This window comes from Aspergillus clavatus, genomic scaffold (assembly GCF_000002715.2).
Source record: "Aspergillus clavatus NRRL 1 1099423829795 genomic scaffold, whole genome shotgun sequence".
In the NCBI taxonomy this organism is placed as follows: domain Eukaryota; kingdom Fungi; phylum Ascomycota; class Eurotiomycetes; order Eurotiales; family Aspergillaceae; genus Aspergillus; species Aspergillus clavatus.
The window spans coordinates 364,740-381,095 of record NW_001517104.1 but is presented as its reverse complement, the minus strand read 5'-3'; the positions used below and the strand labels follow the sequence as shown (position 1 = coordinate 381,095).

General features: G+C 49.2%; 4 protein-coding genes across 4 annotated transcripts, besides 2 other annotated features; 2 read left to right on the top strand and 2 right to left on the bottom strand.

The window, feature by feature from the left end:
* Positions 1 to 500: 500 nt before the first annotated feature.
* Positions 501 to 524: a microsatellite.
* A 3,789-nt stretch (positions 525 to 4,313) lies between these two features.
* Positions 4,314 to 4,342: a microsatellite.
* Positions 4,343 to 4,722: 380 nt separating this feature from the next.
* On the top strand, positions 4,723 to 6,603 carry ACLA_009980 (UPF0187 domain membrane protein; the record flags this gene model as incomplete). The annotated part of the gene is made up of 7 exons (XM_001274000.1): positions 4,723 to 4,974; positions 5,038 to 5,185; positions 5,257 to 5,341; positions 5,392 to 5,517; positions 5,570 to 5,919; positions 5,974 to 6,147; positions 6,221 to 6,603. 7 exons carry the CDS (start codon positions 4,723 to 4,725, stop codon positions 6,601 to 6,603), a joined length of 1,518 nt encoding a protein of 505 aa, XP_001274001.1.
* Positions 6,604 to 6,987: 384 nt separating this feature from the next.
* ACLA_009970 (uncharacterized protein) lies at positions 6,988 to 7,567 on the bottom strand (the record flags this gene model as incomplete). Its single annotated transcript, XM_001273999.1, has 2 exons — positions 6,988 to 7,321; positions 7,398 to 7,567. The coding sequence occupies 2 exons, from the start codon at positions 7,565 to 7,567 to the stop codon at positions 6,988 to 6,990; spliced, it is 504 nt and encodes a 167-aa protein (XP_001274000.1).
* Positions 7,568 to 7,784: 217 nt separating this feature from the next.
* On the bottom strand, positions 7,785 to 8,269 carry ACLA_009960 (DUF167 domain-containing protein; the record flags this gene model as incomplete). The annotated part of the gene is made up of 2 exons (XM_001273998.1): positions 7,785 to 7,946; positions 8,030 to 8,269. The coding sequence occupies 2 exons, from the start codon at positions 8,267 to 8,269 to the stop codon at positions 7,785 to 7,787; spliced, it is 402 nt and encodes a 133-aa protein (XP_001273999.1).
* Positions 8,270 to 10,089: 1,820 nt separating this feature from the next.
* ACLA_009950 (uncharacterized protein) lies at positions 10,090 to 16,142 on the top strand (the record flags this gene model as incomplete). Its single annotated transcript, XM_001273997.1, has 4 exons — positions 10,090 to 10,564; positions 10,816 to 11,247; positions 12,980 to 13,918; positions 15,364 to 16,142. 4 exons carry the CDS (start codon positions 10,090 to 10,092, stop codon positions 16,140 to 16,142), a joined length of 2,625 nt encoding a protein of 874 aa, XP_001273998.1.
* Between the last annotated feature and the right edge of the window lie 214 nt (positions 16,143 to 16,356).

Here is a 16,356-nt window from a genome sequence, read left to right as displayed (position 1 = left end):
CCACAGGGAGATCTGACTCTGAGAATGGACCATCTCAACAATACAGTGTGGAGCACGGTCGAGCGCTGAATCAGATTGATACCAAGTATCGACAATCTCAGGATTCAAAACTCAAAGAGATTAAGCGACCAGGGTTGGGACGGTCTTGCTTCCCCATGCGAAGACGGACAAGAGAAATTTCCGATCCCTGAAGGTCGTGTTGGTAGTGGCTCGTTAGATCTTCGCAGCCGATAAGACTTGGCCAATGATGTTGTCTCGGTGTGATGCAGCAGTGAGCATTGAGAGTAGTGATCTGGCTACTGGAATGACGTGCATAGGTTGAAAGGATTGACAATCGTTGTGACTGTGAGTTTCACATTTGAAAAGAGTACGTATGTCTTAATGATCCATAGTGAGTATCTACTATCTAGTGGCCTGGTTGCCTTACCCATAAGACCAGGAGAAACGGACCTAAAAGTGCGAAAGTGGTCTAGCAAGGATTTCACACAAGAATCAACCACTACTACCTACTACCTACTACCTACCTTAGATATCTGGAAAAATGGATGGTTCGATTTTGGTTTCCATCACATATTATTAATTACTTCCCCGCAGTCCTCGTAGGCTCGTGCCCACAACGTGGAATGCGCACGATGGAGGAATGTGGATTGCGGACATTACACAGTACACTCAATCCTCGCGTATCATCTTGCTGTGGTTAACATATCCTTCAGTTCCAGGTGATTCTGCTTGAGCCTTGACCGTCATTTCAACCTCTAGAATCTAGATAGCTTAGCTGAACTCACTATCTATAAGCGAACTCCGCTGTTTCTCCGTGGAACCCCCCCGGCACTTAGGGTTTTCTTGGACTTTGACTCAAGTTCTCAACGCTTACACAGTACATATTTAGCTATGGATATCGCTCCATGGTACTGATTACTGCTACATTGTGCCCCTCGAGTCATGCGTCAAGTCCTCCGGCCTTTCGCGATACTGTCCGATCACCATACACTACAATGATCTATCTCCCAGTCCTACCAAGCCATAGCCCATAACATGATGGCACTTGGCAGATCCAAATGAGTCTAGAAGGAATGAAAATCTGGTTGAGGCGTTCGGCTACCAACATAGTCCCCTGCCTAGCTTGTTTGATACTCATATCCATGACAGTAGTCGTCAGAGATATACCGAGTCTATTCCTTCTCCTTCTCGGTTGACAGAAACCTATATTATTGAAAGTATGCCATTGGGGAGTTAACCGTAGCCAAGGGATTCAGACTTGAATACTTGATCAGGTATGGGACTGGCTTTATGATGCTGAGTTCCAGCAAATCATGTAAAGAGCTATTTCGGCCATTACTTGGTTTTCTCATAGTTTTCAGTCCGGTTCACCACACTTTGATAACTGGGTATCCAATCACCAAAGATATCAAACCATGGACTGGAGCCATATTAAAATCTGTCCTGGACTCCTGGTACCTGCTCTATGTCCACTGTCCACGGCTCCACGCCGGAGTCATCGGAGACATGGTCAAAGCCAAGCTGCTCGATCCTCATACTCTGAAGATTCCTTCAAGATCCTTACAAATACAGTTGCTACATTGTTTTGTATATCCAACTCCAGTTACATACTCCACAGTGACCGAGAAGTTGACGAAGCCAGACGTCTATATATAACACACGAACAAAGGAGTACAGAGTTCAAACTTGATCCTCGATACCGGCTCGAAATGCCTGAAATGCCTGAAATTCCCGAGGCAACAACCTCCGGTTCAATTTTTGAGGAATGTTCAGAGCGCGGTGGGTTGGCTCCAGAATAGACTATCAATCGTGGATGATCGTAAGTTCACTGGTTCACGATGGCTGTCGATCCCCCAGAGGTTTGATCGGAAGTATTCGCGTTGAATCGCTCCTTGAGAGATGAAAGGTCAAGTTCGCTCTCCGTTCTGAATAGACCATTAATGGGCGAAAGCTTGTTGCTTAAACCGAGGTTGTCATCAGGGTTATTTCCTCGAGATATCTTTGACTCCAACATGCTCACCTGCTCAATACTAGGAGGACTCCTCCATCTCCTAGATCAACCTGCCAACTAGGCAGAATTTATTACTCATCGATGCAATGCAGCTCATTGCCGGCCAGTAATATCATAGTCTCATGCAAGACGAGCACGATGATTCTACTGTTCTATCCGTGGGAATGCTCTGCTTGTGGTCAACCTACCTGATGAGCCTTGGGGAGCTGCAGGGGCTAGAGCATTTCCGAAGGCATAACAAGTGCTCGGCTTAACCAGATCACTGCTCTGGGACGTACGTGACTCCTTATCTTATTATAGGTCTCCAGTAAAAAATCATACTTCGATCGCAGGTTATGTTTGTTTCGTCCCCGCCGCAAGAGTAGCTGAGATTTCCATCCTCGGGCCAGGTTAGAAACTGGATTGATATGATGCATCTTATACCTAATTATTAACACTGGTCTAAGAAGTTGAGTGGAGTGGAAAAAAACAAAAACACCCAATATGCACAGGGCAAGCTTTTCCAATCACACAAATAAACTGATATCTCGTAAAAGCGAGATGCCCAATTGATAAGCACAGGTATTTTAGTCACACCCTCCGCTAGACTCCGCAGAATCAAATGATTCTCTCGTATTCATGCCGCTCTCTAGCGCCAGGATGGGACACCTTTCTTAAATTCCACGTGATATCGATCCTGTCAATGGACTATAAAAGTGTCCGTTAGATCGTAATAGTATTTACGGTGGTTGAGTCAAGTCAACAAGGCTGATTCTTTCGCACAGACGCACCCTGCAGAAAATGGCTTCATCCTTCTGCAGTCTGCACCCTTGCGAAGGTTCCTGAATCTGCACCTCGTTCCTGGAGGCTGAAAAGTATGTGTGTCGTCACTCGTCACTCGTCAGTCGTGGAGAGCTGACACTGACACGACTGGCAAATCCCTGCCGATCCACTTCGCCGCCTTTTTTTTTTTCGGTATTGACTTCAGATTGAATTCAAGAGAAGGTAAGAGTTCAGAGCTGCGTGGTCATTTGGGGAGTCCTATGGTTCAGCGAGTACCAACAGCTAAGATTGTGAAATGGCAGATCCACTGTCAAGAACACAGCGCAATAGTTCTTAAACCCTCGAACTTTTCTCTTCTCAGGGATTGCTTCTGATTCTGACAGGGTTACTTACGCATGGACGTTGACTTGGACCTGCATGTCCAAGGGTTGAAAGGAATTGAGTGCTGTGAGTTGTCAATTGTCCTGGTGTCAGTGTCACATCTTACACCACGGACAGGGACCGGCGAGACCGAAATCCTGGGGGTTCTTATTTAACTCCTCGACAGTTGGCAAGTTGCAGTTGGTACCAGCTCTTATAAATTATAGACTTATAGTTATCAAGACTGGGATTGTCCAGTAATGATGAACCCAGGTCAATGCATTCGAGCCTCAATAATTTAACACAGGCTGTAAAAGGGGGAGAAAGGAAGCTGACGGTGTACTCAGCCGAAGCACAGACAGTCGTGGTGCCTTAGGCTGGCCCCCAATCCAACTCTTCAACTGTGCTCAATCTCCAGTCTCAATCGCTCTATTATGATCATAGTCTAGACAGTAGACATACATCATTCTTATTATTCCCTGCCCATAATCCCCATGGATAGATAGTTAAGTACGGAGTAGCTAGAGAGTTGTTGGATGGAGGAGGAACTATGAAGTGGCAGAGGCGTTTGTAGCGCGCGCCCCCTTTTGCTACCGGAGCGCGAAGGATATTTATGGCACATTTCGCCAGTCCTCCGTCCTCAGGATTTCAACGTGTTTCAGGCGGGAAGTTTTCGCAGTCTTTGACTCGTGCAATGACAACGCATCAAAGGCCTAGACTGCAGCGTGGCTTGGTTGACAAGAACAACGTCCCATTAGTGTCCCATGATTAGAGCCTATCAGAACCAGTTCCTAGCAGTCACGGCAGTTCCCGTGCTGACATTTCTGGACAATTTGGACCCGCATGGCGCAGTGTGAAACAAAAGGAGTCTGTCTCTCTGGCGTCTGTGTGCGACTTGGTCAAAGTTACGAGGATGATGAACAGATCAGGAGGAGAGCTGGGGACTATCTACAATCTACGGAAGTAGATAGATAGATATATGGAGGCAGCATGAGATGAGATGAGATGCATCCAATCAGTCCATCATCTGCAGGGACAGAGTTACCTTGGTAGTAAACCGTGGGAGCACAGAAAAAAAAACAAAAATAAAAAAAAAATCCTACCAGGCTATTAGGTCACTACGGAGTAATAATCTTCTATAGAGTGTAGACTACTTGCTTGGCCCAGTCAGACTCCCTTCTGGTAACTGGTAACTGGTAACTGGTAACTAACTAGAGGACGATCCATAGACATCCATAGACAGTTATGGTTAATATTATTAGTATCATATCACTTGTGAATTGTGATTATTTAGACTAGTCACATTCATCTCCTTCTCCATCTTTTCTCCTCCGATTCTTTCTTCATTCAAAACGGTTTCGATTATTCCCTCTTTCTACGCGCGTTGCATTGGACGCTCATTTCATTATCATCGGCTTGTCTGGCTACAAGCTGTCTGCTCTCGCTCATCATCCTTCTTCTTCTTCTTCTTATCATTATTATTATTATTACTCATCTGTCGACACTCGTTCTTCTCCTTCTTCCCTTGACCTCTCTATCCGACCTCTCTTTTCCTTCACACAAAAGATACACAAAGATAATTAATCACCATGGACGGACACGCAGCGGCTGCCCCACCCGCCGAAGCTCACGCTGCAAGCACATCGACCGAGCCTACTCTCCCTGTGCAGGCAAACGTTCACTCGCAAGCTGCCCATCATCCACAAGTGGCCCACCATGAAGAAGAAAAGGAGCCGGAACGGGTCACTCCCCGTCCGACCTTTCTCGAAAACTTGGCCGATTCGCGTGAAAGCCAGTTCATGTTCCACCGACGCCGCTCCGATGATTTCGATAGCTACTTTGTATGTCTCTGCTCCCCTCGTCTCGGGATATCAGATGCACTGACTGCGCACTCGAATGCATAGCACGGACCCCGAGACCTCGACAAGCATTCGAAATGGCCGGCCTTTCTTCGGATGCATGGCAGTGTCTTGCCCAAGTTGATTCTTCCGTTGCTTATCGTCGCCGCCTGGTCCACTCTGATCACATGTATCTCAAGGTTCAAACATAATCGTGAGTGCCTTGAACAACCGGAACAGCAGTAGGTTGTATCCGATGGCTGACCGTACCAATTAACCAATTAGTCGGCATCAACAATATTCTACTTACTGTCCTGGGTTTCGTTGTCGGTCTAGCGCTCTCCTTCCGAAGCTCCACGGCCTACGAGAGGTATGCGATTTCTGCTGTTATTTTCTTTTTCCCGGCTAATTGTGCAATAGATGGGCAGACGGACGCAAGTACTGGGCTCTCCTCATCCAAACTTCTCGCAACCTCGCTCGTACTATCTGGGTCAATACTGCGGAGAGAGAAGGAGAGCTGGGAAAGGAGGATCTTCTGGGGAAACTGTATGTTTGAACCGACTTGGTTATTGTGGACTGGGTGATCTAACAGATGCAGCACCGCCATGAACCTCATTCTCGCGTTTGCCGTGGCCCTGAAGCATAAGCTGCGATTCGAACCGGACGTGGCCTACGAAGACTTGGCTGGCCTGGTTGGACATCTCGACACCTTTGCCAAAGAAGCCCACGACCGTGAAGTTCTTATGCCCCGCAAGAAGACCCCCTGGAAGTCGGCCGGTGAATATCTGGGTGTCTCCTTTGCCGAGTCGAATCCCCGGAAGCTCATCAAGCGTTCCAAGAAGCCACTGGGCCACCTGCCACTGGAGATTCTCAATCATCTCTCTGCCTACATTGACAGTTGCATTGCGAACGGTACTCTTTCCGTCAGTCTCCACCAGAGTCAAGCGAGTAAGTATACATGATCCGAGTTGGCATCCGCACAGGAGCTGACCTCATTGCCAGTTGCTGCTCTGTGTAGCTTGAACGAGGTCGCCACCGGTACCGAGCGTGTTCTCGACACACCCCTCCCTGTTGCATACAGCATCGCGATTGCGCAGATTTCCTGGATCTATGTCCTGGTGCTCCCGTTCCAACTCTACAACGCCCTGGAATGGGTCACCATCCCGGGCTCGATCGGTGAGTAGTCCTCATCAATTCCTCGAACTCCCCCCCCGTTCGATTTAAACATCAATCCTAACTGCCCCTGTAGTCGCTGCTTATATCATCCTCGGTCTCGCCACCATCGGCAGCGAAATCGAAAACCCCTTCGGGCAGGACGTCAACGATCTCCCCCTGGACACATACTGCCGCCAGCTCGCCGTCGAACTCGATTTTATCTCCGCCACGCCCCCGCCCAAGGTCGGCGAGTTCACCGTCCGCGACGAGAATCTCGTTCTCTTCCCGCTCAGCAAGAAGGGCTACGTTGACTGGAAAACCCGCAGCGTCGAGGACATCCGGGCCGCGCTGCGCCAAAAGGTCATCGCCAACTCCTCACCAAGGGGCACGGGACTGTCGAACTCCTCGACCCTCTTCGACGATGGGAGCGTGCGGTCTCGGACGGATACGAGCCTGAAGACAAAGCAGTCCGTTTGATCCGAGGAGGTGCTGTTGGGGAAAATAGATCCATAGAAAAAGTTTCTGGGCAGCCTGTATATCTTGGTGCATTGTTTTCGAGTTCCTCAGCGTTGGCATGGGTCGTTCATTCGTTTGCCTGTTTTCCGTCATTGTGTCCTGTGCATGCGAGTCTGGTGTTTTGTTGGAATAAGGGCATATCTCTCTCTTTCTCGCGCGTTTCGCGCTCATCTCAACCTCAACCCTCTCCCTGGTTCTACTCTACTATAATCCTCAGTTGAATCGATATATCAGCGATCCACCACTCATCTGTGAAATAAAAAAAAAAATCTCAAATTGGGTATAACAACACTCCCAGCTCAAATCACAACCCTAAATCCCCAACACTCACATATATACACAACCTCACGGTACAAACAACTCCGCCCCAGACCCCCGTACCACAGCACCGAGATAATTGCCGCGCGCGCACACCCGCCACGCCACACCCCCCGCCTGCGCCGCCGACCCCTGCGCACCCCCAATCCAGGAACTCAGCGCCGCGACGACGGCCGGCGCGTCCGGGCGCGGGACGCGGACCCAGACGGTCTGCGCGTGGGATGTCGCGGGCGCGGTCTTCAGGATGTCGAGGGGGATGGCTGTGCCTGTGAGGCCGAGGAATTGGGACAGGGCGGCGGTGAGGTGGGTTTTTGCGGTGAGAGGGTCGAGGGGTGTGGTTGTTGAGGAGGGGTGGGTGATTCTGGGAATGAGAATGTGATGGTTAGCATAGACATTTTTCTCGTGCTTCTTGCGGAATGGAAGGGGGGAAATTGTACAATTGGAGTTTGAGATATGTCCAGGCTGGGTTGCGGGAGGTGAAGTGGAGGACTTTTGCGGAGGGATTGGATGTGTTGGTCTCGTTGGGGGATTTGCGTTTTGAGGGGGTCGTTGTCGATGGGTTTGGTTGTGTGGGTGTGGGCGTGGGTTGGGATGTGATTGAAGTCATTTTGAGTATTATGGTCTGTCCTGTCCCTGTGTATGTGTGAGGTTGGTATTATTAACTGTCACTGTTGTGTTGGAGAAAAAAAAAAAAGAAGTTGGTGCAGATCCGCGCGATAACGAAAATGTCCCCGATCTTAGTGATGTCACAAACTAAGGGGCTTCAGCGGGACTTTGATGGCGAGAGTATCGAGGACTCTCAGTCCAGAAGACACGGTGACTGTCTATTCCTTCTTGATGATGGCCTCGTGTAATCTCTGCCGCGCTCGTTCAAGGAATTCCTCCTCGCTGTCTTTCCCAATGCCCAATTCCGTGATACAGAGGATCTTGTCCCGCGACTTTAACCCCCGGATCACCTCCGCATTCGACTTGGGCACGTCGAAGATCTACGTTATTCCCCGTCAGTCTTTCCAAGGATCTTGAAAGGGAAGATGATAGGTAGGGTATAGAAGAGCAAGACAAAGCAAACCTGAGCAAACACCCTTGCGACGGCTATATTCGCCTCTCCGTTCCTAGGCACCGCGGCAACGCAGACGTCCACCTTCTCCGGGCCGATGGCTACGACGCCTTCCCGAGAACTGGAGGCGTTGGGCTTGACGTGGCAGGCGATCTGTAGGCTGTATTTCTTGGGGAGAGTTGTGGTCTTGCTGCGGGATTTGGTGGTTGCGTCTTCGAGGAGTCGGAGGAGGGGCGAGGCGCGATTACTCATGGTCAACTGTGGGTGTATTATTGATGGTCTTGGGCTTTTGAATAGGAGTATAAAGTTAAGGTGGGTTGAATGACGATGGTAGGTAAGATATGTTGAAGAGTGGAAGATTCAATGGAGAGGAATTGATGGGATTTTCTGGCTTGGCTCGCTGGAATGTATATATTTCTTTGTGTTTGAGGGAACAAGTTACTCGCTTGTCATGGTATAACCCCAGGCTGTCTTCAACCTCTCAATCTCCCCTCGTCTCTTTTACTTCTTGCTCCTCTTGCAACACTAATCTGACCGCATATTGTGGACTTGTATGCAATGCAGGGTTCTATCCAGCTGAGACGACGGGGCCGTGTATCTGAGAGAACTCAACAGTTAGCTATCATCGAAGTAACAGTGAAAGTATTGCAATTTCCACTGGGTATACAGCCACTCTCTGATATATACGTCTCATAGTCTGCAATGCCCTAAGAATATGAGCGGAAATAGAATGGGGGTTTCAAGGCAAGTTTCACAGCTTTGATTGGCATCTCGAACAACAGGTGAGGTGGCCCATCGAGGGAAATTCTAAGGTCACGTTAGGCCTCAAGTAATACTCTACAAGCTTCTTTAGAAAGAGTGACAGGGCCATAGCATAGCAGATAGAGGAATGAGATCGTCTATCAGGTGGGAGAAGAACGAGAACTCGTGTATGTGAAGTGTTGCACTAACCATTCCAACTCACCTTTGATGTCACCAGCATCTCTCGCGACGCGTTGACTCGCCTCTTGAGTATATTTCTTAGTTTTGAAACACCTTCCTCTAGTCTCCCTCCTTCACTCTTATCCACTCGGGCTCTTTGTATCTTTAGTCAAGCTCTATTATCTGTGTTCATCAACATTCACTGTCAACTATCTTTGTAAGCCATCCTCGAGACCGACACTGTGATTGCATTGGGAACACTGACTGACTGGAGTGATCACATCCAATAGACTCCTTATTCTATAATCAATTATTCTGCAAATACTGAACAGCCTGGGAATGACCGCCAAGTTGCAGTGCTTTGAAGACTTTGCAACTCAGTCCCTCTCATGGACTCTTTCGCCAGACTGGGACACACTCCTAGACGCCACCGTGATAATAACAATCTCCATGTTACAGGACTACGTTCCGGCATAAGGATCAATACCAGACTGCAGCAAGGAAATCCGTTGCCTAACCGGCCTAGCAGGGTAAGTGAATACTAACCCAACAGTGACTAGACACAACATAGTGTCTGCCACTAGACGGACGCCATAGTCAAGTTTTCTAATATTTGTGGTATCAAGAGGATACTGATTATTCTTCTGTAGCATAAAAGCCATTACACTCTACCTGTGCCGCAACTTGTTCACCTCCCGCCTCTAAGCTCTCAGTCCTCATCCCCAAGGGTCCGTCTATCTTCTCTCTCTAGTCGTCGAGATGTTGCAGATACGAGTTCTCATGCAAGAGTCGGGTTGCCCCCATCACCTCTACTCAAAGGAATTCCCATCTCACACTCGAGCTTGAGCGCTGGACTCCCCAGTGACCCTAACAACCCGCCGAACTCTCGCACTCGTCGGAACGTGGGATTGTCTTCTATCTCGATTGCTCAGGGTGTGCCTGCCCTAGACTCATCCCTGTCCTTTGCACGAGATGGACCTATTTCTGAGCCTAGGACTCCTACCCCTTCTCCAATATCAATCGCACAGCTTGTATCGAATTCCTATTCCAACGCTTTCAGCCCGTCTCGTCCTTCTACTTCCCAGCCTGATGTCGACGAGCGTGAAGCCCTTGGCACGCCCCATTCACAACAGAGCTTAGAGGGCAAAAGTATGACCGACTTCCTCATAACACATGGCCCAGCAGAGACAGACAATCAAACTGCTCCTCATGGTGACCAGAGAGCCTGGAGCCTAGAAAACCTACCAGATATCCTCTACGTTCTGAGACCCAGGCACGATTACCGCAAATCGAGGCATCGTGTCCCGAAAGCCAGCGACAGAATCTTTGGGAAGGAAACCAATGATTTCTCGGTCCTTCCTTGCCAAATATCTTCAAAAGTTGAAGGGTGGAGGCTGGAGGCTTGGATGCGTATGGACCGCCGCATCACGGAGCAAGATATCATCGACCGTGTGAATCCCAAATACAGACTGACTGCTGATGAGATTGAGCTCCGCAGAGAGAATTTTCGAAGCATCTTTCATGTCGCCAATTGGGGGTCGCAGAAGTCTATCTGGACTCTTGACCGAATGCTCAAGGATGCGGGGATTGACCCCGAGAACAACTCCACCAGAGGCTTGACGCCTGGTCAGCTTAATCCTTCCATGGGAGAAGCCGGAGGGCGTATCCCAACTCCCCAGAAAGTTCTTGCTTCTATTACGAGCTGTGAGCGGAGTATATTCTGCAAGAGTCACGGCCACTGCGGTTGTCTTGAGCAAGGACAGTGTGGTGGGCAGTATGGTACTTCAGTGGACAGGTAATACCTTTTATCTACTTTATACTTTTCAAATTTCTAATAACTGCCTCGACTTCGAGTAGTACCACTACATTTTCTACAGGAGATCCTTGGGACTCTTTCGCTGCGGACTTCCAATACCCAGACCCAGAGGACTTAACCACCTGCGGAGAAATGCTTACTACTATCGAGGATGAAGTTGATGGTAATGAGAATGACAATGCTACATGCAGTATGGCCTTGGAGACATATCTTGAAAAGAGCCAAATGTCCTACGAGGTTTGGCTTCTGCGCGGTTACAGCAACATTTACGATGATACCAATTTGCAGCGCGCACATACTGAGGAATCTGATATCGATGAATTCGGCATTCTCAAATCCAACTACAAGCGAAGCCATAACGTTGAAGCGAGCATTGAGATCTCGGCGGACACTGAAAATAGTCACAAGCGCAAGAACGACGAGCAGACGGATACTCAGTTGGTGCACGGAGAGGATAGCCCGAAACGCAGACGTATTGTTTCCCCAGAGACGGGTAAGGGTCTGAAGTGCGGTAATGTCTTTTGGGAGACTGTCATTTAGGATGTTGATCAGGGCACGCCATGGTCCTCTTGATGACTCGAAGGCTTCTGCTGTCTTGCTTTCCGAAGGCAAGTCTTCTATACGAGGGATGGACAATTGGGATACTGTGGGGTTGATTTTTCTTCAATTTGTTTTTGTCTTGAGTACTTGGGTCACTGTCGAGCGGACCTCTGGGACATGATTTATGCATGTGGGCAACTACAAGCTTTACTTCTCAGATACCAGAGTAGCATGCAGGTTTTGATTGAGTTGATCAATTTATCAAATCCGATCCTCGGAAAAGGACAATCACTTTGTCTTACTTGTATTTCGTATGCGAGTCACGCGCACCTTCCCAGGGTCATGCAAGAGTGACAGTAACCGCTACAAATGGGGCCAACCGACTCTTATTCATCGTGCCTCTTCCGCTCACAGAATGACTTACTAGGTCCCTCCAAGAAGACACTGCAAAACCTATTCAGCCTCCTCGGCATCTATTCTACCTCAACCCACAATAGAGGCCCACACGATGAGCAGTTTTCGATGCAGATCTACCAGTCCAACGCCTTGAACCTGTCTTCGAACGAGCAAGCGAACCTATTCACCGTTGGGAGCCCTGAATGGGATCTTCACAGCCAACAATATGATCAGCCGAGCGAACAATAGACCCATAAAGGACGTCTCATCTCGCCTTACAAAAGCCTACTCTATTGTCGCAACACAGCGTTAGTGGGCTAAGCACAACCAATAGAGATCGTCGCATGGATGGCGTTGTTCTAAGCTGTGTTAGAAGAAACGTTTCCAGCCTCCTCGTGGTGTACCTGCAGCGCTGGCGCTGGGTGGATCCGAGGCTGTCAGTGAGGACCTGCCAGATGCGCGTGTCGTTGAGGCTTCAGCAGTACGTAGCGGCGGCGACATCACAAGAGAGAGGAGCATGGGCGACTTTGGTATCAAATTCAAGAGCGAAATTTAGCGGTCACTGAGGATTTATTTTCATAGAGAGAGATTGAGGTTTGCGTGTGGAATCGCTATCTCGAGGTGCTGGCAGAGGAGGCGAGGGAGACAGATGCTGGCGTGGGCAGATTGAGGGAATATTCCCTCACTGACCGGTTCTATCGCGAGAACACACCCAACCTTTGCTGGACCAGCTCGACTATACCAACCTCCGGATTATTGAGAAGCTGGGGAAGAATAGTCATGCAGTGGATATTCAATATGGAGTCTCGGAATTGTTTCTTCGCTTCCTCTTCTAGCAGACCGCTCTTCTTTCCTTTTTCTTTCTGTGTCGATACTTCTTTTTCGTTCATCTCAGAAGTTGGTTTGCTCCAATACATCTTTCTCTCACAAAGCTCAACGTACAGACTGCAAAAGAACCGCCATCCGTCGCGAGGTAAGAAGCAGCTGGCGGTTTCTTATGTTGCATGGTTGACACTAGCTCAGAGACTAGAATGGCGAACAAGAAGAGCCTGGCAAAGTCTTCCAAGGCTTTGAAGGGTCACAAAAGTCACAAGAGATCCAAGCACTCAAAGTATTCCAGACAAGTGAAGGACAGCAGAGGTGAAGCAATGCTTAGCTGAATTTCGAAGCTGGACCTAACATCGGAGTAGCCAAGCCTACAGAGAAGGGGGTCGCCAGGGCGCAAAATCCACATAACTATACGAGCTATAAAGCTGATCAGAAGGACTGGTCCTGGAATAATCTCCCAGATATTCTGTACCAGCTCAAACCAACGGAGGAAAACGAGCGAAAGGGTACGGAGAAGCCGCCCAGAGCTAGAAAGATCAACGGCAAGTCTATGAAAGATTTCGCGGTTCTACCTGATCGTATCTCTTCCGATGTTGAGGAATTTCGTGTGGAAGCTTGGATGCGTCTTGATCGACGAATCCAGCTCCATGATATCACGGATCGCATGACGAAGGGGTTCGGTATCAAAACGAACGCTCTTCAGCAGCGGAACGTCAGGTTCCGAAAGGATTTCAATCTCATTGCTTGGGGATCTGGGAACAAAGCCAGCCTCCATCTGGAGGAAATCCTTGTTGCCAAGATGAAGGCCAACGGGATTGACCCGGCTGGCAACTCGACTCGAGGATTAACTCCCGGTCTCATCCATCCCGAACTCGGCGAAGCTGGCGGCCGCATTCCCCTCCCCGACGATTGGCGCACTGGAAAGCGAGGCCACCACGGGCTCGTAGCGCAACCAGCTATAGAGGAAGCCCCTGAGCGTGAGGAAGACGTACCCATGGACGATGCATCTGTTAGTGACGAGTCCTCTGAGGATGCCCTTTCCACCCAACCCACATCCCAATCAGGCTTCTTGGACGAGGATGATAACCTCTCTTTCAATGATCTTGTTGCAGCCAGACCCCCTCTTACTCCACGAGAGGCCTCGCTTACTTCTTCGAGAGAACCTTCTTCGCCTTCCATGGACTTTTTCACGGATGAATATCTCTCCACGACTGCCAACTTCCCGGTTCTATGTCAAAATGAGCCTGACTTGGCTTCGTCTGACGAAGAAGCCTTTGATCTACCCGAACAGACTTCTGAGGCGCTCAGAACGACCTCCGCACTGAAGGTCAAACGCCGCTCCCCGTTCAAGAAGTCTCGATCATTCTGCGATTTCGAATGCACTAATGGGGATATCATTAGTACCTCTGACCTTGAAGAAATCCCCGACCGGGTTGCCTCCCCCCAAACCACACCACATCCGATCAGTCACCGCCCCCCTTCTTTTGGGCTTGAGCCAATCAACTTCCCCATTCGATACAAACCAGAATCGAGTGAAGCCTGGCGCAGGAATCTTGACAAAATGATTCTTGACGAGTATCGCACTGAACGTCGATTTGTTTTCGAAATGCCACATGTTCCCGGGTTCATCTGAACAAACACAAACTAACTTTGTCTCGATTTTTTCTTTGCCCTCATCAGATCCGTTTGTTGATGAACTTTTGTGTTGCGTCTCTCATGTTCTCGTCATTTGTTTACGGAAGTTTGTCTTTTCAGGGTTGTTCCTGGTTTGCAATTGCAATTGCCTTGAGCTTGGACTTGTTTTGTTTCTCATGTTCATTACTGATTTGGGCTTTCTCCCCCCTTCATATCCTTGTTTCAATGGCCGTTTTAAAAAAATGTTGCTTTCCTGTGTTCATGATACCGAGATGGACAGCTGTTGTTCAGATAAGGTTGTCTGCCAAGCAAGGGTTTTGCAGATAACGTGATGAGATGGACACGGGCTTTCCTCTTTGGGACAGCGGCCGCATGGTATTGAATCTCTGGCATCCTTTGCTTTTTAAGTGTGAGGCTTTACATTCACAGAGAGATAGATATCTGACAGCCTATCATGTACCTGTCCAGCTAGAGGCAGTGAATTCATCATGAACTCCAGACTTCCCATAAGTAGCTCTGCTCTAATGTCAGTGAAGAGTCCTCAATTTCGAGTATAGACTCCAAGCACTGACTGCTGTAGTCTATTGGATGCAAGTAGAAAATAAGGTAATTGATGAACATAGATGTTTTTTGAACAGAGTCTAAATTCGATGATCAATGTCATGAGATGTAATATCATATCGTTCAGGACATACACAGTGTCACTGCTAGTGATTTTCCCCCCCAGTTCGACATGGGTATATTGGGGAGATTAGAGACTCATTCTCTTATGCTCCCTGATCAAGTAATATACACTTAAGCAATTCAATGTGTCATGCTCAGTGAAAGGTAATGAACACCCAAGACTTCTCAAGAGCTGTTCACCATGATCGATAAATATAGCAATTTCACTTTTGTTCATTCACAACCGATCCAAAGATCCAGGTATAAATCGCTAGAATATCATCATCTTCTTCTTCTCTTGTGGTGCTCTATAACACTTTGGTTACTGCTCAGATCTATCTCTGAATCATCAACTTTGTATATCCTATTGAGGGCCTCAGAAAGATGTCATCAAGCAACAGTAGTATCTCTTCTTGTAGGTAGATGCCTCTTGTTACTGTTGTGTTACGAAGCTAACAGCTATCCCTCAGCTCCACAACACTTTGCCTGTCATCGTCAGTATAACAAATGTCTCACCACACTACAAGACAGAACTAACAGCAACCAGATAACTCCCCCCCTGGCCCCTACCACACCTGCATCAACGCCCCCCATGCCACATACTCCGAGAGCAACCTCCCCCCAATCCTCTTCCGCTTGGAAGCTCCCGCATCCGACGACCTCCCACCGCTCCAAGACCTAACCGAACACGGCCAAGTCATCAAAGACCACGACGGCCAGCCGCTCCGCAACTTCCCCTTCCTCCCCCGCTACATCTCCATCCGGCCCGTCGCCTGGCTCCTCGAGTACTGGATGCGCACCGACCCCCGCCTCACATACCGCGACATCAAGGCGCGCATGCCCGTCCCGCCCCACGAAAGACCGCACGATAACTCCCTCAGCATGCGCCGCGAGCGCGAATGCCGCCACCCGCTCGGCCTCTCCTGCTGGACAACCCGCTGCAGCACCATCGGCCGACGCGAAGTCGAGCGCGTGGCGCGCTGGTCGCCCGACCAGCTCCAGTACAATACCACCATGCGCATCGAGTATCGGCGGGGACCCGGCGGTGTGTCTGCTCCGACCAGGCTGCGGGCTGGAGCCCTGCTGGATGGTGTGCCGGTGTACTACCCGCTTGACTTGTTTCTGGATGGAAGGGAGGCTCACGTGCCTGGTCCGAGGATTGGGGATGCCATGAGCTTGTTCTGGCAGCTGTCGGAGAGGGCGGCGCAGCTTCGTTTGGGGAGTTGGGGGTCTCTGCCTGTGGAGGAGTTGCCGGAGGCGTGGCGGCGGAAGAGGGCTCGTGAGAGTACTAGTGAGGATGGTGGTGAGGAGGCCGATGCGTGGTAGTTGGGTACTACCGATATCGTCGAACTACATGAGGTGACGAGACGGAGAGTGATTACTTGAAATGATAGTCGTGCTGTTACTGAGCCTGTATGGTAGATTTGTTACGAATTCAAGGGCCTGGAAATGTATAGCTGATTCGGTGGTTTCCCCTGCATCCCTGATACAGTTGATGATGGGGTTTGGTGATTTAGAAAGTTGTCTTCACGAAAAAAGC